Source organism: Dryas octopetala, chromosome 3 (genome assembly GCF_963921425.1).
Source record: "Dryas octopetala chromosome 3, drDryOcto1.1, whole genome shotgun sequence".
NCBI classification, from domain to species: Eukaryota; Viridiplantae; Streptophyta; class Magnoliopsida; order Rosales; family Rosaceae; genus Dryas; species Dryas octopetala.
This window is the reverse complement of record NC_141368.1, coordinates 2,592,417-2,614,128: the sequence shown is the minus strand read 5'-3', so window position 1 is coordinate 2,614,128 and position 21,712 is coordinate 2,592,417. Positions and strand designations below refer to the sequence as shown.

General features: G+C 33.5%; 3 protein-coding genes across 3 annotated transcripts; all 3 read left to right on the top strand.

The window, feature by feature from the left end:
• Positions 1-1,309: 1,309 nt before the first annotated feature.
• LOC147289509 (agamous-like MADS-box protein MADS3) lies at positions 1,310-7,829 on the top strand. Its single transcript, XM_086235494.1, has 8 exons — positions 1,310-1,494; positions 3,621-3,696; positions 5,256-5,317; positions 5,460-5,559; positions 6,341-6,382; positions 7,263-7,304; positions 7,408-7,505; positions 7,690-7,829. The coding sequence occupies exons 1-8, from the start codon at positions 1,310-1,312 to the stop codon at positions 7,757-7,759; spliced, it is 675 nt and encodes a 224-aa protein (XP_086091620.1). The 3' UTR covers positions 7,760-7,829.
• Positions 7,830-10,403: 2,574 nt separating this feature from the next.
• LOC147289508 (pfkB-like carbohydrate kinase family protein) lies at positions 10,404-14,233 on the top strand. The gene is made up of 7 exons (XM_086235492.1): positions 10,404-10,586; positions 11,405-11,655; positions 12,170-12,382; positions 12,471-12,668; positions 12,792-12,932; positions 13,094-13,210; positions 13,809-14,233. The coding sequence occupies exons 1-7, from the start codon at positions 10,565-10,567 to the stop codon at positions 13,947-13,949; spliced, it is 1,083 nt and encodes a 360-aa protein (XP_086091618.1). The 5' UTR covers positions 10,404-10,564; the 3' UTR covers positions 13,950-14,233.
• A 318-nt stretch (positions 14,234-14,551) lies between these two features.
• Positions 14,552-18,223, top strand: LOC147289507 (junctophilin-like protein). Its single transcript, XM_086235493.1, has 7 exons — positions 14,552-14,934; positions 15,048-15,079; positions 15,758-15,855; positions 15,985-16,067; positions 16,506-16,583; positions 16,658-16,756; positions 17,761-18,223. Exons 1-7 carry the CDS (start codon positions 14,839-14,841, stop codon positions 18,034-18,036), a joined length of 762 nt encoding a protein of 253 aa, XP_086091619.1. The 5' UTR covers positions 14,552-14,838; the 3' UTR covers positions 18,037-18,223.
• Positions 18,224-21,712: the final 3,489 nt, after the last annotated feature.

The following is a 21,712-nucleotide window of genomic DNA, read 5'->3' as shown; positions in this document are numbered from 1 at the left end:
AGATGAAATCAAACCAAATTTAGCTCTAATTAGATCAAAACTCATCTACTAATCATAATTAATAAAAAAATAAACCAACAAAACAACGAAATTTAACTCAACTTTCTTTACACCGAGATCTACCGAAATTGATATATTCGTAAATTTGAATACCGATATTTAAGGAATTTCTGATATTTTTATCCTTGCACTAGACTTATTTTAAGGGGAATGTTATTCATATTCTCCAATCCACCTTGTCCACCGACCTTCTCCTCTATTATTTTCATTCCGCAATGTAAATTCATGATCGGTACCATTCATATTTTAGATCAAACTATAAAAATCATTTTTGCAAAAAATTAACCAAATTAGAAATGATTTGGATATGTAACTATGATCAAATAAATATACGGTTTTTGTAACAATTTGATTCACCGTTGATTTATTTGATAACGATTACATGACAAAATGATTTTTAATTTAGATAATTTTTTATAGAAATGATCTTCAAATAATTATCTAAAAAATGAACAATTTCAATCATGAAAATAATAAATAAAAAAGGTCGATAAAGAAAATGGATAACATTCCTCTATTATAATTATAACTCAAGATCCTCCAATTCTCACTACTTGAATTAACTCCAAGAGTTTCATCATAAAATATCACTATCCATTCATCAAAATCCAATTTGGGATTGAAGTGTGACCAGATAAGCAGTATATTTTAAAAAAAATTAAAAATGGCTTATTTTTAAAATTAGAATCAAAATGAGTTATTTTGAAAAGTTCAAAATAAATAGATAAATGGTTGTTTTATTTCAGAATAGGCTTTTTCACGATTATTTTACTTCACAACAATAAAAAAGTAGTCCTAAATTCCATTAGAAAAATAACAAGGCATTAATTGGCATTATCTTAGAATAAGATACTTCCAATGCCCAAAGGATAGAATCAAGGATGGATTGGAGAAGATGTACTTGCCCACGGTGCGAACATGCTAGCACCTGCACTCAATATTGTTGGAGCTTGAATACGTGTCGCGATATTATTGGAGTAGTAGGTTGAGAAGTGTTTGACTCCAGAGTAAAAGGGTTGAGCAGAGACACATGTGATTCCTACCAGTCGGCCTAGAGTACTAGAGCAGGCCTTTCGACAATGAATAGTCACTGTAAAGATGCAAAATCCGCTGTACGTTGGGCGACACGTGTGGCCCGTCACTTCCCTCACGAACTGTCAGTCTTAACACAAAACCATAGATTTATGTGTTTGTTGGTGCAATAAGAGACAGAGAGACTGAGAGAGAGGGACTGAGAAAAAGAAAAGAGATGGGGAGAGGGAAAGTGGTGTTGGAGAGAATTGAAAACAAGATCAACCGCCAGGTCACGTTTTCGAAACGAAGGAATGGGTTGTTCAAGAAAGCACAGGAGCTGTCTGTGCTCTGCGATGCCCAAGTTGCTCTCATCATCTCCTCCAGCCGTGGCAAGCTCTTTCACTTTGCCAGCACTCATGAGTATTACCAATATTAATCCCTCTCTCTCTCTCTCTCTCTCTCTCTCTCTCTCTCAATTATTTCCTTGCTATAAATATATATCTATCTGGTCATGAGGATGATGAGTCTTATCGATCGTACTTGTTTTTCTCATCTCTCTTTTGGCTGAGTACTGGAGCTACTGAATTAGGTCGTCCTAGTTAGGGTTTGCTTCCTCATTTTTGTTCTTTTTGTGATTGGATTTTTATATCTATGCCTTCTCTCTCTTTCTCTCCATTACCTATCAGTCTATCACTCATCAGGAAGAAGCTTGTCTTTTTCCATATCACTTGTGGCTTGTCGTGGCTCTTCGCCTCTTCCTCTGTCATTTTTTTTTTTGGTCAAACTCTTCATCTGTCATTCACTCACTATCATTTTCAGAAAGGGAAAACATATATTATATAAATTAGAAAAAAAAAAAGTACCTCTCTTTCATTCTTTCTTAGGTACAAATTACTTTAATTTGCTTTATAAACTCTGGTGCTTGAATTTGGATCTTGTTTTATTTTATAATAAGAAAAGCTTTATGAGTTTTTTCACATTTTTTCTTCTAAATTAAGATTGAATCAAAGTTCTTGAGGCAGAAATTAAGAGCTCTTCTGATCCTATTATGCTTATGTATAGACTGGTAATTGATTTCTGTATCCGATCGAAGTGTCCAATCTAATTGTTCTCCTTAAGGTGAAAGAGAAAATGGTCTGAAAATTTTGAGAACAAAATTTGGTTCATTAACGCCTGAGTACGATTTTTAGTTCTAGGGTCACACAAAATACAAATCCTATATATAAAGGAGCAGTTTTTGAAATGATTAAATGCAAATCGCATATCTAAATGCAGTTGTTAATAGGCCAGTTGGAAGGGCAATGAATTTACACACTCTGCATCCAAATTCGATCCTTTTTTTTTTTAATTAAAAAAAAATCAAATAGCATGCCTAAAAAAGTTAGATATGTACTTAAAATAGACATCGATCTATAACATTTTAGCGATGAAAATATTAAATATATAATATCATATTATATCTGAAAAAATATGTAACAAAGTAAATTTATAAAGCTAATATAAAATGTTATCATTGCATTAATAGATTAAGGGAGGCTCTATTCACACTCCCAGACTCCTCTTATTTTTCTAAATTCATTTAATATGCTATTATAAATTTGATTGTCAAAACTGCCCCCATTTAAAACTTAATGAATTCAAATTTAATATGTTTAATATGCGTTTATTGAGAGAGAGAGAGAGAGAGAGAGAGAGAGAGAGAGAGAGTATTGGTGATTTGCAGATAATGAATTCCCCTACTCTAATGGTTAGATCCGTAAGTTTCTAATGGGTTCAACTTTTTATGCTATTGAATATTATTGTGGATTGGAGCAACTCATTTAAATATAATATTTAGGGTCATCAAAATGAAATTTCATAACTGATTCATACCTAAGGTTTTGGAGGAATATCCTGAATGTTTCTTGCAGTAACAAAAATCCATGGGAAACAGTTCCTGATGCTGTTACAAATGAGACACAATTTGGTTGATTGGTTATTTAGTTCTATAAGGTTTATGGAGTAAAAACTATTTACGCACATATTGTTTATAAATTTCAGAGATATGAGCTGAGATACAATGTTTAGGATTTATAACCAGTAACGACAAAGTAAAAAAGAGACAGGTGTGGACTATAGAGGAGAGAAATAGAGGTAAAAGACGAAGAAAATTAATGTGGTTTTATATCAATTTGTACCACTAATTTTTTATTGAGGGCAATATTGACCATTCAATTAATAAAAATATATTAAATGATTTAACAAGATGAATAGAGTGTAGGATTACATTTTGGGAGTGTAAATAGGGCCTCCCTGCATTAATTAATAGTTTTGCAATTTGTAACTCTCTATGTTGCACTCAACAATCATTCGATCCATAGCTATGGGGAACAATATTATACAGAGTAAGTTGCAACACCCTTTAAAGGCTTCAAATATTTAAATGGATGTATAGGCTTGATTACCTCTTATATATGTTCTCTTTAATCATGATTACTTATTAGATTATTATCTATCATTTGTGTTGTAATTATAGAAAGTCTGACTAATTTTCATTCCTTTATTAGCGTGAACAAAATTCTTGAGCGGTACCACCAATGTTGTTACTCCTCACAAAACAATGTTGCTGAGCATGAAACACAGGTTTGTTAGATATATAGTTATAATTAGTTACCTTTCTCAAAATTTTAACTTGGTTTTTCTTGTTTGGATGTTCTATTATGACTATCTATTCACTCAGATGTACGCGCATTTATATATAACAAAATGATTTCCAATTTGATTGTTTTTTTTATAGAGATGATCTTTAAAGAGTAATCTAAAAAATGACATGTTCCGATTATAAGCCTGGCTACAATGTAAAAATGCATAATTTATGTTGATTAACATAAGATTAACACACAATGATTAGTAAAAGATCCAAATCTCAAATTTATATATGTATCTTGAGCTTGTTTGTTGTATTTATATTATTACCTAAAAATCAGGTGGGTACAAGCCAATTTCATTTTTATTTTTGTTGTCAATCCTTAGAAACCTAGAGCTAGTACACATTAATGATGTACCATGTTATTAAACTAACATGATAAGTAGCATTAGCCTAAGTTGGATTATTTATGCTTTCAAGGTGCATATATGGCAGCTTATATATCTATTGGTTAAGAATATTGATCCCAATAATGTATGTCAAGGTTCTGCAAATTTCCAGAGTGAGTGAAGAAGACACTTGATATGAATTGTTATACCTGATTATTTTAGTAGTGTCATCTCCAAAGATTATTATGTGTAATCGATACACTGTCACGTGGTATAATCAATTTAACTTTTTTTTTTTTAGAATAAAGCATATTATTGTATTAAAACAGCCAAAAAGGCAGAGAGAATACAAAATATTAGCCCAAAGACTTACAAGAAAACAAAAACCTACAAAAATGGAGTAGAAAAGCCCACAGAAAATCCAAGATCTCATAACATCGGCATCGAGTAGATACTATAGCCACCAAAAAGAGCCATAGAGGCACCGTAGGAATTAGCGAACTAGTCGCGTTTGGGTTCACGATCCTACCAACATCTCTAAGTTGAGGCTGACAATAGCGCAAAGTGGCAGATTGGGCAGTAGTAACCGGTGGAAACATGACCGGTACCGGCGAAAATAGTGACTTCTTAATACCTTGTGATGAGTGTTAGAGAAAACCTGAAAGCATCAAAACACAAAACAAACCAATTTGGAAAAACTCTCACGAATAGAGGTGGAGAAACTCTCGCAAAAAGAGATGGAAATGCTATCACTTATTGGGAGGAGAGTATCCCAAAGGACAAAAATAAAAACACAGAAAAATGAAAAGAAAAACAAAGGAGAGATCGAGGGGTGAGCGGAGGAGCAGTCTGTGAGAACACAAGGGTCGCCCATCCCCTATGAATCTAACTTGTTATAATATGGGTGAATGTTATTAATATTATACTCCACTAATATAAATATATTGTTCAATAATACGCTTACATGTTAGATTGGTTACACCACATAGCGGTGTATTGGATACATCTAATAATTTTCCGTCCTCTTCTCTGGTGAGTGAGAGTTAGAAATTAGTATTGGTGTATCTCCTAATTAAATTATATTATGCATTATTTGTGATAGGAGGCATTCTTTCTTAATCTAATTAAGTAATATTTTTCTTAAATCATTTCATTCTTCTATGCAGAACTTATACCAAGAGGTTTCAAGATTAAGGGTTAAATACGAGTCACTTCAACGTTCGCAGAGGTATAAAACATAAATATTTCAATTTCAATTTATTAATCATCAACATACATTTTTTTGTACAATATATATATTATTGTCAATTCAGATACATGTGATATATCGTTCCTTACATAGTAATTAATTCTTGGTTATACATTCTTAGGCATTTGCTTGGAGAAGATCTTGAAAAGCTTCGTCTGAAAGAACTGCAAAACCTTGAAAAACAACTTGACAGAACTCTCTCGCAAGCTAGACAACAAAAGGTACAAATAATATTGTAAAAATATGAGGGGGCTACATATAAAGATATCTTTACTTTAAGAAAAGTAAGAACATCTTCTTTGGATATCACCCAACAATGTCGTTCAATGATTGAAACTGTTCATTTTTTAGGTCATTTCTCAAGGGTACGTCATCCATATAGAAAATCAATCAAATCAATAATTATTTGATCATTTAAACTGTACATACAAACATAATTCGTCAGATAAATTAAATTGAAATGATGTTGACGATGATAAACTGGCTAAACAGTTTTTGATTTAACTAATTTTTTTGTAAGAGTGATATTTAAATGATAATCTAAAATATGAACGGTTCTGATAATTGAATTGTAGGTCCGGAGAAGATATTCTTATTTTTCTTAGAATAAGGACATCCTTACTTGAAGCTCCGTCATTGATACATATATATTATATGTGTTATATTTGTCAGAAATCCAAAACCAATTAGTCATGAATAGCTAGAATTAGGAGGGAATGTGGATTATATATTCACGATTTCACATAGGGAAATGCAGGCACCACCTTGTGGGTGAGAGTCGGTGAGACTCCCTAGTCCCTGGCACCTCTTCACAACCATAGTATGTTTCGCATATTGATCTACTGCGTGTATATATATATATATATATAGAGCATGTTTTATCTTGAATTAAGCTATATATAAAAATATCTCGGATTAAAAATGGCATGCATATATTATTGTCAAATGAAAAGATTCATATAAAGTAGTCATTGTAATTAATTTCTGGCTTTATATATGCAGACGCGGATGATGTTAGATCGATTAGAAGAACTACGGAAAAGGGTACCAATTAATATATCACCATATACTCTTAGTTTTAACTTTTATATTTTTGAGTTCTCGTTTATTTTAAGTTTTAAAGTTTTGAGTTCTTATAAAAAATGGTCTAAAAATGACAAAAAATCATAAAAAGACCAATTTATGTTCTTTAGTTGACGTTTTGCACATAAATTGTTTGTATGCATGAATGCCTAGTTTTCCACTATATGTACTCTTCATATTCTGTCAAAAACATTGTAATTCAACATTTTCCTAATTAATCAAACTATAGTTAAATTTAACATTTTCTTCTTTGGCAAAAACTTTGTGCATGTAAACTATTGGGGTTAGCCCAACTAGTGAAAAAATTATTTGGTTGTATCTGATCCACCATCATGTGGTGTAATCAATCCAACATGTAAATATATTATTGGATAATATATTTATATTAGTAGGGTATGATATTAATAACATCTACTTATATTATGACACGTTGAATTAATTACACCACGTAGCGGTGTATTGGTTACACAAAATAATTTCTCCTTTATGCATGTAATTCCTTAGAGTATGTAGTGATGGTCAAAGTACAATGTGTTTAATTTTCTTTTCAAGTTAATTCAGAAGGACAATGAAAGGTTTACAGTTTACTTAAAACAATTTTTAATTAAAAAGTTTAAGAAATAACAGTAATGGATGGAAATTTTGTATTTGCAGGTGAAATACTCTGCTAATAAATTAATTGCCTCTAAATGTTAAACTGAAAGATTCTATTCCCCTTCTAATTAATTTGACATCATAGCTAGATTTCTTATTAATTTGACATCATAGCTCGATTTCTTATTAATTTGACACCATAGCTAGATTTCTTATTCTTTTTCCTTTTTGTTAAATGAATTGACAGGAGAACGATCTTGAAGAGATAAATAAACAGCTCAAATCTGAGGTAGTTTTTTTAATATAATTCTTGAATTCCCAGGCACATGTGATCATTTTCAATGTTCCAAATGTGATATGATATATGGATTGATGGAGTTTTGAAATTTCAGCTTGAAGAAGTAAAAAGACATGCTTCAGCGATTCAAGGTCTAGAAGAGCCTACTAATCACGTTCAATCACAACAACTCACTTTACGCTTACAGATATGGTAAACATTTTTCCTCTTTTTTTTTTTCTTTTTTTTTTTTTTTTCATATTTTACAGCAACAAAATTGTTTCATATATATATGAGTACATAAATTCATTTTAATTAGTTTTCAAACTTGTCAGTCCTGACCAACATCAAAATGTGGATATCTTGAGCTTACTACAAAATTTCATTTTTGGAACAGGGACCATCAACCAGTCCCCCAAGAAAAAGAAATTCAGGGAAGGACTAACCTGCAGGGTTGGCTTCTTTGAAGTTAATTCATATTTGTTCAAGCTTAAACTACGACTGCGTCTATACGTAGTATTTTTAAGATACATCTGCTTAATTCCATGACTGCTATATATATATCTCCCTAGCTTGTTGAGTTGTATTTTTAAGACACATCTGCTTAATAATCACAGAACATGTTCAGGTGATTTTAAAATAAAGCATATATGATGTTGGTATTTCATTGGATGATGTTAATTAGTTTTTTATTCAATTTTAGGTATTCGATCAAGATGTTTCCACGGCTAAATCTCAAGTTTGAATTTCTCATCTTTAAAAAAACAAAAAGATTTTTTCATAGATAATATTTTAGTAAGCCAAAGCATGAGGATATGTTCTATATGATTCATATGGTCGATCATCAATCGATCCCTTTATTCATCCCCACATTTTTATTCGAATGATATATTGATATTAAATTCCAAGATCTTTTCCTAATATTGGTTCCCACTCTGAGCAATGTTTTCAAAAGATAATGATGAAAAATAAAAAATAAAGAGAACACACATAATTGGTTGCTTTCCCAAGTTTCGTATTTTAACTTCAATCCCTTGGTTTGGCCGAAAAAAAAAACTTCAATCCCTTGAAACACAAGGGTAGGCATTGTGACACGAGGCTTTGTGCACCGATATTGACGTCCACAAACATAATTCCCAGTTTCCCACCTCTCTATAAATTCCATTTTCAGAGCTTTGTTGACTAAGTAGGTACAAATGCATGCAAAACTTTCTTTAATTAAGTATATAGTTTTATTCTCAAATTATAATAAAAAAAATAAAAAACTCATTTTTTTATTAGAACGTTTGATACCAATTCAAATCTAAATCTAAATCTAAATCTTCCATTTTAAAATTTTAAACCTATGCCATATTAAAAAAATAAAAAAAATCTTTCAATACAATATATATATATATATGCTAGTCTTAATATATAGAATAATGAATGGCGTACGGAATTGTTGCGTTTGTGAGGAAAAAGTTGGCTACCAAATGCACATCATTGATAATTGATGGGATTGAGAGCAATATCTTGTATTTTTTGCATGTTACTGCGTCCAAATATGGAATGGTTGGTTCAAGTCATGTCAGAGATTGGGACATGTAACATGTTCATGGTTTATGAGAATCTTTGCCTCTTTATTTTTAGGGAAATTTATGTTTAGGTTATTTAATTTTATAATTTATTAATTAAAATCTTATGGCTTTTAAAATTTTAACTAAAACTCAATAATATTGTAATTATTACATAATATTAGTACATTAGTTTCTATCTTGTTCACATATACTAGGCGTTGAGCGCTCGGCGACTAAAATTTCAGAGTTAAAACCTAACATGCAGTCTCCACAAACCTCATTCTATACCCATACAACATTCACAAAATCTCATTCTATACCCTGAAAAGATATGAGGTGAACCCGTACTTTATACCTTCAAAAAATAAGAAAATAATGACATATTTTTTTGACAAGACAATGGTCAAAGAACTTTATTTATAAAAAATAAGGATTTTATTTGAAAAAAAAAACCATAAGAATTTTTTCGAAATAAGAAATGCCAGAATGACTGAACTTTAATTTTTTCTTATTCTTATGGGTCATACTCAAATTCATAGAAATCTCTAATCGAATTACTTATTTGGATTGTTTAAAACATAAATTAACCATAGTAATTAAACTATTGAATTTTAAGAGTACGTGAAAAAAAAAAAAAGACCACTCATTTATTCATCTAATACAATGAATGAATTATGTAAAGGTGCCATTTTTAAATAGTTTTTTTTTTTAAAAAAAAAAAGGAAAATACAGTGAATGAATGCTAACACAAGTTAAATTATGTATGGTATGTAATAAGTGAGTTGGATTTGACGAATCTGATCGAGAAAAGAAAACACGACTAAGCCACATATTATTTTGAAATAAAGATTATGTCATACTTTTAAGTTAATGCTAAATATATGATCATTAATTTGAATAATCAAAACATCCCAAGTTTCATTTTACTTATAATTTATTTATTTATAACAAAAATGATTTATTAATTTGTTTTGGTATATATGGACAAGGACAACCGACCCGCTGCCTAATGTGGTCCGTTCATAACGGTAAGTGTTATATATAAAGATTCCAAGTTTTCTAGGAAAACAGGTCCTCCACTCGGACCCTTCAAGACAACTAGACGAGTGTGGGACAAAGACAAATCTCATACCACAATATTACCGCTATTTTTCACATTTCCATTTATGCAAATAAATAAACAAAATTAAGGAGACTATTAACAAAACTACAAAAAATAAAGATTCCACAATCATTAGTTTTGAATTTTGGTACAGTGCATGCAATCCTAATGTGAAATTAAATCTTTTTAATAGTTATTTTCGGAACCAATATAAAATGATTTGCACGTAGCCCAGACGCCCAGTTGACTTAAATAGTTAAATTAAACAGAAAGGGAATAGAAAAATGGGTTTTTCTTTTTTCTTGTTCTTTTTCAGTTTTTCCTAAATTTTTAGATTTTTTGTTTGTCAGAAAAGACAAGCCAAGGACACAGGTTATAAAATTGCGAGAAAGACCAGTCTGAGACGATTCTTGAAGATCGCAAATTTACCCTCCTAATTGCTACTTTCTTATAAGCTAGTATAGTAGTAAGCTACTACCCTTTTCTTCTTCCTACTCCTTTTTAACAACTAAACCAAGCCACCACCAACACCAAACCTTCTCTCATTCTCTCTATTCCCATTTCTTGTTGCAGACGCTGCTCTCTGGTTCAATCTCTTCAATTCCATTGCTCTAATGGCTGGTAATCCCACCACAGGTTCGTTACCGTTTCTTTAACTGCTGTTCATATATATGCTGCTTTTTTCACTAAATATGTCCTAAAATTGAGACTTCGATTCCATTTAGTATCCAATTGTGAGTTTTCACATCTGGGTCCGAGCTTGGTTTCTGAGGTGAAGATTGTTTAATTGCAAAAAAGTTTCGATTTTTCTTCTTGGGTTTCTTTTTTGTTATTGGGTTTCTGTGTATTGAATCCTCTTTTGCAGTAGTGAATCTTTCTTTACGTGTTTGGTTGCATCTCTCTTAGATATTTCACAGCACCAACTTATGAGACACCTTTAATTGTAAATTCACTTGTTTGAAGTAAAAAATCATGTCATGGGTATATGTTTTCTAGCAAGTGGTTCAGAATCTTATTATATTCGAAAATTCAGTTCACTATATGTTACGCTCTGTAGGGCACATGAGTTTGGTAGTTGATCTGTGAACTGTTCTGGAGATTTAAGAAAATTCACAAAATGGGTAAAGTAAAGAGATCTGTGGTAAAGATGAACTTTTGAGTTTACTAAACCCGTACTTTTGGAGTGATCGAATCACTAAATCTATAAATTTGTTATACCAAAATATGGGTTATCGGGAATACATAGAAAAAGGAAATTGAATTGGCTCTAACATAGTCTGACTTGGAGTAACTGTGTGATTTTAACTTTGAAATTGTTGGCTTGCAGTTTATTGCTTTGTGGTATTAATTAACCTTAAACCTATCCATCATAGTGGCCTAGAAATAGCATGTTGAAAGACAAAGTTTGTACATTTTTCTGTTTGATTAATACCACTTAAATTATGTGACTGCAGTTCTTAATGATTTCAAGAAATTGGATTTGTGTGAAGATTCTAAAGATCCTTCATCAGATACAAAAGGAGGGTCACAGAATGAAAAGTCTCTGGTTGTTTCCTTTGGGGAGATGCTGATTGACTTTGTGCCAACGGTTGGTGGAGTTTCACTAGCTGAAGCACCTGCTTTTAAAAAAGCACCTGGTGGTGCTCCTGCTAATGTGGCTGTTGGTGTCTCAAGATTAGGTGGCTCATCCGGTTTTATAGGCAAGGTGCATTTGACTATCTTTCAGCTCTCTTTATTCTGTATGCGAGTTTCATTAATTTTTTTTCGTGCCTTTTTTTCCTGGGATCTCTGTTATGGAGAAGGATTTCTTTAGTAACCTTTTCTTGCCACTTTGAACCTGTTTACTCAACCCCCCCCTCTCCCCTGTCCACTCTCTGCCAACAGCCTTTTGAAATTGTTGAGTATTAGATGGTCCAAATATATTGTATCTTTGTCAACTATTTCACTGTCTCCAGAAATGTGATTCAAATATTGTTTTCTTGCTGTTCGAGGACACCTCCTTTAGATCTGAATCATTTGATCTTGTTGCACCGTGACACCTATTTTTTTTATTTTTTTTATTTTTTTCAGTATATATGATTTCCTACTAACCCTTTCTCCCATCTACTGAGGTCCCTATCTTGTTATGGAACCTTGTGGCTTTTAGTAATATTCCTGTATTAAACGAATATTTCGATGTTTGCGGCTCCTTATTTCAACTTATAAATACTTGCATACAGGTAGGCGATGATGAATTTGGTCACATGTTAGCTGACATTTTAAAACAAAACAACGTTAACACTTCTGGCGTGCGATTTGACCCCAGTGCAAGAACTGCATTGGCATTTGTTACACTCAGAGCTGACGGTGAGCGTGAATTCCTATTTTTCCGTCATCCGAGTGCTGATATGCTTCTACGTGAATCAGAACTTGAGATAAGTCTTATTAAACAGGTGTGTCTTTCTTTTAGGAAACAGTGCATAAAACATAGGCTTACCCATTTGTCAGAAATTTTACTGATCCAGATAATACTGATTGCAGGCAAGAATCTTCCATTATGGTTCAATTAGTTTGATTGAGGAACCATGCAGGTCAACCCATCTTGCTGCACTGAGCATTGCCAAGAAGTCTGGTTGCATCCTTTCTTACGATCCAAATATAAGATTGCCATTGTGGCCATCAGAAGAGGTTGCACGGAAAGGCATATTGAGTATATGGGAGCAAGCAGATATTATCAAGGTATATGTCGGTAAACATAAAATTCCTGCATGTAAGTCATTAGCTGTTGTATAATAGCAAATATGCTGTTTGTATTTTTATCCTTAGTTTTGATCAGGTGTTTTCTTATATACAAACTTGCAGATAAGTGAGGATGAAATTACTTTCCTGACCAATGGTGATGATCCTTATGATGATAATGTGGTGTTAACGAAGCTTTTTCATCCTAATCTTAAACTTTTAGTAGTAACTGAAGGATCAGAGGGTTGCAGATATTACACTCAGGTAAATTTCCTTGTTATTTTGATGGTAGTGAAGAGGCATGTTCTTTTTTGTTTTTTAATACAAAATTTGTGGAACAAGCATGTGCTTTGCCCTTTTCCCACTTTACTCTGGATCTTATTGATTGGTTATAAGCAAATTGACATTAACTGAAATTCTCTCAGAAATTCCATGGCCGGGTTGCTGGTGTTAAAGTTAAACCTGTTGACACAACTGGTGCTGGTGATGCATTTGTCAGTGGGTTACTGAACAGCATAGCTTCTGACTTGAGTCTTTTTCAGGTAGCTATAGTTCTTCCAAGTGATTGAGAAAAATCATTCATGCATCTTCCGATAGCTCATTTTAATATATCTATATATAATTCAATAGTACTTGCATTTGAAATTCATCTGGTCTTCATACTTAAAGTGCTCTGTTCTGAAGACTATAAATTCTGCTTTCTCTGCTAGAAGAAGAACAATGTAATATTAGAGTTTTGGGTTGTTGGATGTAGTACTTAAAATGTATTAGGCTTGGAGCTAACCAGATTTCCTAATATACCCACCCTTTTTGTTTATTTATCCCATTTAATGATTTTTTCCTGCTTTATTTTTGTCCTAATCACTTCTTGGGAATATTTGCTTGGGGGAGTGTTTATTTATCACCTACTATAGGTATATATATCTGTCCAAGAAAACTCTCTTATGTTTCCTTCCAGGTGTTTTAAGTATGAGTTCAGTATATTATCTACTTCATCTACAAATTTGATTTGTGGTTCGCTTTCGTTTCCACATATCAACGCAGGATACCAATTAATGTTAAGATATGCTGCCAAAAATGATAGTATTTAATATCATTTCCTTAGCACTCTAACAGTATTTATAAACATTTTACTGGCAGGATGAGAAGGGGTTACGGGAAGCTCTACTCTTTGCCAATGCCTGTGGTGCAGTCACAGTAACAGAAAGAGGAGCCATTCCTGCAATGCCGACAAAAGAAGCTGTCCTCCAGCGCTTAGCGCAGTTTGCTGATCAAAAGTAGAGAGACAGCAACACACAAGAATCCTCCTCAGCTTTTGCTCCTAATTCATGTATCAAGCAAGTGTAATTTGAGTTTCAGCTTTTGCTCCTCAGAACCCTCCTCTTATACTATAAAGTTTCCATTTGCCCCAACCCTGGCCTGTCTTAATACACTTGAGAGAGAACAACACTTTGAGGTGTCTCTGTGTTTTCAGGGTACACTAGTGGTAGTGGATATTACCACTGCCAATAAATTGTCAAGTCCAAAATGTTACTATATGGCATTTCTGAGTGAGCTTTTTCTCATGCATAGTATGAATGCTACATCTTCACTTTTGGCTTAATTAGGTATTTATGTCTGAACAAGCAAAACATAAACCAAGTAGTTTTAAATTTTGAATAGAACACAAAAGACTAATAATGTTGATTGTACGCAAATTAGTTGGACTTGGATTGCTTGCTGCGTCGCTTTCGCCTCTTTCAAGTTTTTTATCGTGTGGTTTTGCATGTGCTCAGTCGCATACTCGCATCCCATGATTGCCCACAAGATTCATGAATGAAGGGCAGTTTGGTCATTATAAATAGTCTCTCACGCGCGTCGCGACTAATAATCGCACCCTCACCGAATTAAAAGAAATTTTTCTCTGAGAAAAAAATTTATTTTCCATTAAAATATGTATTTTTTTCTTGGAGAAGAAATATAATCACGTTTTGATTTTGAAAGAAAAGCCACTTCACGTTTCTTGTTGAACCCAAGCGAAACGAGAGAGAAAGGAAGAGCCGAAGAAGACGACGTATGTACGAATAAAATATACATTGAAAGAAAGGAAAAGAAAATGGCGTGGGCTTTTGAAGGTTTGGGAGTTTGAATCAGAAGCCATTGCTCTGATTCGAATTCCAGTAGAGAGAAAATGGCTTCAAATTCGAATTCGAATCCTTCGCTACAACCTGAGATCGGGCCCGATGGCCTTGCTCGAGAGGCCTCCGTCATTGCCTACACTGAGAAGGTCTATTTCTCTCTCTCTCTCTCTCTCTGTCTCTCTCTATCAATTTCTCAATTTCTTGTTTCTTCTTTTCTTTTTTTCGTGAATTTGTTGGACGTGTGTTGGTTTTGTGGCAGGTAATCGAGGAAGAGCAGCTTCAATTAAGGAAGTAAGTAGGTTTTTTTGGTTTCTTTTAAACACGCATTTTCATTCATTCTCTGTAGAGCTCTGTTACTGTTAGTTTCCTTTCCTTTCCTATAAGGAATTTGTACTATCCGCTAATGCAAATATATCATTCTAGGGAATTCTAATTGCGTAAGTTGTGTGTTGGAGCAGTAATGCAGTGAATTATACTTGCTCCTATTTATGAAATGAATCGGATAATCAGTAATTTAGTGATTCTCTGATGCTGCTTTTGGTTGCTCGGAAAAGAAAATTTTTTGACAAGAAAACCAGTGAATTGTTCAACTTATTTTATTTCAGAATTAGGGATCCGAGAAAACAAGAAGCTTAGGTTTAAACTGGAACTTAAGACAAGATTCCTTGGCTTAGTTCAATAATTGGAAATGAGAACAACGCAAAATCTTTTGTAATCTACTCGAGGATATGAAAAGTTGTGTACTATTTGAAATTCGGAAGCGTTCTTTGATTATGTGTTTTGACCCTACCTGTCCTCGACTCATGACTTCTGTATTGGATTAATTTAGAAAAGGATGCCATCAAGACAAAGTTGAGTCTTAGATTCTGTCTTCTTTTAGAATTGGTTTCAACAGACATTGTTTTATTGTAATAACCATATTCAGTAAGACCCAACGATTTATGATTTGAAACTGATGAATTCCTTCAGATACATTCAAGAAAATTATTCTAAAATTCGTGATGTCGAACGGGAGCTGGCGAATCTTTCAATGGAAATGAAACTCACAGCTGGGCCGAAAAAATCAGGTTGCTGCAATATCATTGTTGGTTACTCTCATTTTTCAATTTTGTGATTTTTTTTTTTCACTTATAGTAATAGTTGATTAATCTTTTCTTTTTTCCTGTTTATTTTTGTGTATGGTGCATCTTTTTAAGCTCTTGAACATTTGAGGAAGAAAATAGAACAGTCAACAGAGAGAATTCATGCTGCCAAGCGGAAGGAAGAAGAAGCACAAAAGGTTTGTCCTTTTCCTTGTATGGCAGCCATCAAGGAAATCTCTCTTGCCTTTTTGCAAAGTTCTCATGAAAATTAATACTGTTTTGATTCAACTTGAGCAAGATGACCTGGCATAGTTAACGAACAAAATTATTTTCAAATATTTTTGGTCTTGTTTTGTCTAATTATAAGAAAGCTTGAGTGAATTGGGTGATGGGGTGGAGTTTCAAGTTGAAAAGTAAGCTTTTAAAAAGTTATTCCTACCATACACATTTTATCAAGGATGGATGAAGACACATAAATGCAGATTCATCACAAAACTCATAGCTGCAATGAATGGATAGGGATATGATGCTTGTATCCACTCAGCCAGATATGGATGAGTGTCAAATCATTTTAATTAGTGCACTAATTTTGTTCCTTCCGCAACGTGGTCAATATTTGTTTTTATGTATGCCAGATATGGGAAGCAGCTGTAAAGGCTGTAAAGGATGAGGAAGCAATCAAGCAGAAGCTATGTGAAGACTTAAACAATCTGGTACACATCTTTCTTAACTGCGGCGTTGAGGCTACTGGCTTAACAAATTGTTTTTGACAGTGTTGTTTTAACAGGTGCAAGAAAGCAGCAGTTCTCAGTTTTCAAGACTGGAGGAGTTAAAAAGACGACTTGAAGCTTTGAACCCAGGCAGAGCATCAGCCTCTGTTCCTCATGTAAGTTCTCTTTTCATTTATGAGGATTATATTTATAACATTGTGGATGGCTTGGATGACAGTGCCATCATGGTTATTGATTGGCATTGGTTTCATATTGTCTGAGAATCAGTAATTAATACAAGCAGTTTACTTATGGTCCTCATGTATGTGTGTGTGTTATTCATAAGTATAATATTCACCACAGTATTGCATCAGGCATGTTTATCAGATGAAGAAAGGGTTCTGTTTCATTATGGTTTTGGGATTGTAAAGCTCTATTTCTTCATTATCTTCCAAAAAATTGTTTTCAGTGTTTGTTTCATGTGATCACAAAGATTGCATTTTCTCTATGCACTATGCAGTGCAGGACAATATTGACAAATACCACTTTGGATATATCGTTGGATTATAATGATATAGGGATCTGTTGAAATGAGTCATCAATAATCCACTTCATAAGTTTTGGTATTGTTTTGCGTACACTTTTATTTTTAGTGTCTGATCTTCTCTAGAGAAGCAAAACTTAGCTGATAGAGCCGATGGTCTAACTGCATAAGTTTTGCTTTTTCATTACTTCCATTCTCATGCCTTGAAATGGTTTGTCAGTAGAGATGTTTCCGCTGGTGCCCCTTCTGGTGAGTGACAGAATATTGGATAGAATTAGAATTAGAGGGGCGCAAAAATGAAGTCAAAGAAAGAAGAAATAGGTAATTTGACAGTTAGTCATGGTGACTATGAGCAGGGTAAATTGATAGGCTTACCCCCGTCTCCTCTGGTAAATTTGTTGATGTCTTTTGAGATCAGTCTAGCTATACAGAGGTAATTTACTTTGGCTACAGTGGCATTAGGGAGCCAAACCAAGCTGCTTCTTTTCATTAGCTGTTACATGCCCAGGGAATATTCCTCATTTTTATTGAATATCTTATACTTGAACGTTGGCTTGGGGCATTCAAATCTTGATATATATATATATAAGCATGTAGTATAGAAATACTAATAGCTTGCACTTGCATTATATTTAGGATGGGAAAGTCATGGCTCCAGATGCTTCTGCAGTTCCTCAATCAACACAATCAGGTGGAATCACTGAAAACATCCCAAATCCAGGAAATGCTGGTGGAAATGTTTCGGTCACGAATGGGCACAATCAACAGCCTTCTGTTGAGGGAGAAGGAAGAGGAAAGAAGAAAAGTCAGTTCCAAGGAAGAGGGAGGGGAATTGGAGCCCTGCCCAAGGGCAGGGGACCTCTTGCGCCTGGTTGGACGGGGGCTGGGTTTGATGTGGATGGTAGAAATTAAGAGCATTATTTTGGATTCTCTCCTTGCTGAAGCCATTGGATAACATTCTTTCTGTACAATCACTGGATATATTCGTTAGTCCATCTTTCCACCCTTTGCTTACTCTCTGGGTTGTGTTCTCCTTCCCTTGTATTCTTTAATCGTCTTTAGCATTTCATATACTAAATGCGATATGACCTTCTGACTACTCATTGCCTCTTAACACTAAATGTATTTTATCAATATCATTTTACAAAAGCAAGAATCATGAATGTGGTTGTTAATTGTTCATCATCGCTATCGACTTATGTAACATGAATTTTATATTCAACATAGATAGTATCAAATTATCAATATTCATGTAGAAATTATAGGGCACTAGGGCAGAGTGGGCCTTTGAGGAACCATTTTCATGAGATTGTCCTGGTAAAGTTTCATGTCCTTAGACCAATATAGGGCTTTATTTGGGTGCATTCCACAATTAACTTGTAGAATGGCTTCAACCAGATGCAAATCTATTGTGTAAGGCTTTAAATTCTATTTTTGTGAATGCTATAATGAAAGGTACCTGAGACCCAATCTTATCTTCTTCAGTATTAGGATCTCATACGACAAAGTCTAGGCTCAGTCGGGTTAAGAGAATCGGACTTGGTTGACTCACCAAGGGATGTGATTAGAAAAGAAACATATGCAATTGCAGTACATTTTCTTCAAATCCCTTACAAAAGACCCTTGAATATGGTCAAAATTGGTAATTTAGACTTATAATGACTAAGTTAAACCTTGTATTTGATTCAAACCTGATTCAGAATAATGTGATTTATCAACATAACTAAAAGGGAACACTTGGCTGTATATGGGTAGCCGTAGCTAGCCCACTTGCTTCCATAGTCCGACCCTGCTAGGCTACTGATTTAGAGTTTTGCAGACACTGGTCTCATAGGCTCATAGCATTTGTCCTAGGCTATGTCCTCCTTATGAGACCAGTAGGGGCCAGAGTAGCCCAACTTTGTACAGTTAAAATCATAACATTATTTGACTAGCTAGTTAGAAGATGTAGGTGCAGTAGTCAGTATACCTCTGGACTCTGTAGTCATGCACGCTAGTAGTTGGTCAAGCCTGTAGTCATCAAGTTCTCCATTAATTTTGCATTAAGATCTTCTCTGGAAGTTAGGCCACTCTTAAATTTGAGCCACCTGCAACTGAAGTTACCTTCAATGGAGTTAAATATGGTGCACAATGCACATGGACCCATTTCAAAGGTGTAGGAGGTTTTACTTCATTTTTGAGTGAAAATAACCTCTGCCTCTGATCTGATATCGATCCCATGTAGCATAGCAAACAAGAAATGAATAGATGAGTAAATATTTACATGCAAAAACGTACGCTTGGTACCATGGAGAAGTACGATTTGTAAAGCTCTTTAATTCTTTACCCTATCTAATTTCTTGTAACAATATTTATGGCATATATGTTCTTCCATGCAGGAAGTGACTTATCAATCCCTAGAGAGCCCCATTAAATAGACCTACCTTCATCATCAGCCATTCAGCCTCATCAATCTCTCATACCCTTAAAAGTTAATTAGCAGAGGTACAAAGTTTCACAAACTCATATCACACACCTCAAGGGGAACTTTAGAAAAATACAGATCCATAAGCCCCAAGTCTTGCCCCAAACGGCTCAAACATCATTAATTGGGTGCAGTCAACCCTGATCAGATCTCCACCCCATTTCTGCATCATGATCAAGACTCATTATTAAACCCAACCCACATGCATATACGTCAATGTGTCATTTGCATTCCACTTGGTTTGAATTTCCCGCTCAGTTTCTAGAACTGTAGCATTTTAGCTCACTGCCATGCTACATTACTCTATGATGAGATATTCTGATATTGAGATGTATGTAAGATGGAGTACTATAATTGAGAACATTAAATGGGAACTAAACAAACCCCTTTATCAGAAGCTTTCTTTCTATCGAAGATATAAGGCTTGCCAGGATGTGACATGTCATTGATACCTCACCTCATGTAACCCCAATCTTCTTCAAGTGATTTTCTCTTAGATGAATATGAAAGAGAAAAAAAAAATCCCACATCTTTCTCCTATTCATTCAATGTAGAGGCCTCCTAAATAACTCCCATATTATGAGGCCCAAAAAAAAAAAAAAACATAGCATCCCATATTAAAATAACTGATCAATTTGATTTAAAAATTGTATGGGAATCTTTGCAGTTATGTCCCTATAATTTTGATTATTGTATTTTTTACTTACCCCAGCTGGCCGGTTATTTGACCTCACTGTCCCAATGTCCCTATTATTTATGTGAGGCTTAAAGTTAAAATTGGCAGTGTGGCAGTCCCTTCTCCTTCTTCAACTCCCCCTTCCTCTTTTTAGGCCATACCTTCTTTATTTTTAAAGGCCATACCGAAATGCAGTTATGGCAATGTTTTCTGTGATATATTACAATATTGCTTCATTAATTTAATGATTTATCAATAAATTGATCCCCCTCCCTTCTAATACTCCCTCCCCCCACCCACAGAGAGAGAGAGAGAGAGATGCATGGATAAGATCGAATGCATAAGAGTTTGATTTCATTTCATGCATAGCAGCAGTATTTTTCTTTAGAAAATTACAGATACCCTTAGTTTATTTCATTATACTTACATCATTGTAGTTTTTCCTGTTACATTAAGACCTTGTTTGATGTCTAAGATTGGATTGGATAATGGCTAGATTCATGTATATTCAAATAAAAAAATGGAGGGTGTCTTCTAACTTGAAGAAAAAAAATAAAAATAATTAAGGGAAAATTTATCTCCACTTATTCCACAATTTTTTAGGAGTTCTTTTTATATTTTTCCTTTAAGTTAGAAGTTTCTTCCTTAAATACATATGAATCTAACAATTTATCTTATTCAATCCAATTTTAGCCATCAAACGAAGGCCTAATTCAATGGTCAGGTTTAAAATAACAACAACATTAAATAGACATTAGTAAACGAGAAAAAGTGAATGTGTGTGTTTAAAAATTGCGCATGCAACAGTACAGAGCAACTTTTATAATATATAGCATTAGGCCTACCTATATATTTTACAACTTTAGGTTGACTTCATTGAATCCACTGCGCAGCACAAACCATGTTTTTAGTAATTAACCCTACCTAAAGTGGAGCATAGCATTTCGTTGATAGGTTCTCATGATATTAATTAATTTACAAGCTCAGACTCCCATGATATAAAAAACCAAATCTTTTAGGCCCGTTTGGTATCCTACTTAAATTTTTTTTTCAAAAATTAAGATTTTTTTTTTAAATGTGAGTTTTCAAAATTAATTTTTAAAATTTGAAAACTTGTTTAGTATGAAATTTGAAAACGATTTTAAATTTTAAATTTAAGAAAGAAGAAAGTGTTAAAAATAATTGAGAAAACCGATGTTTTATCATTTTTTAAAAAAAGCATGTTTTTGAATTTTTTTCTAAAAATTGTTTTTGAAAATGGTCTACCAAACACATTTTCTTTACTAAAACTTATTTTTTTGTTTTTGAAAAAAAAAATATAATTTTTAAATAGAATAACAAACAGGCCTTAGGATTCTCCTGGCATATACCCTTCCCAATCCCAAATATATACATATAATGTGGCATATCTAAGTGGTAATTCTATAGATAATTGTGTTGAATATTAA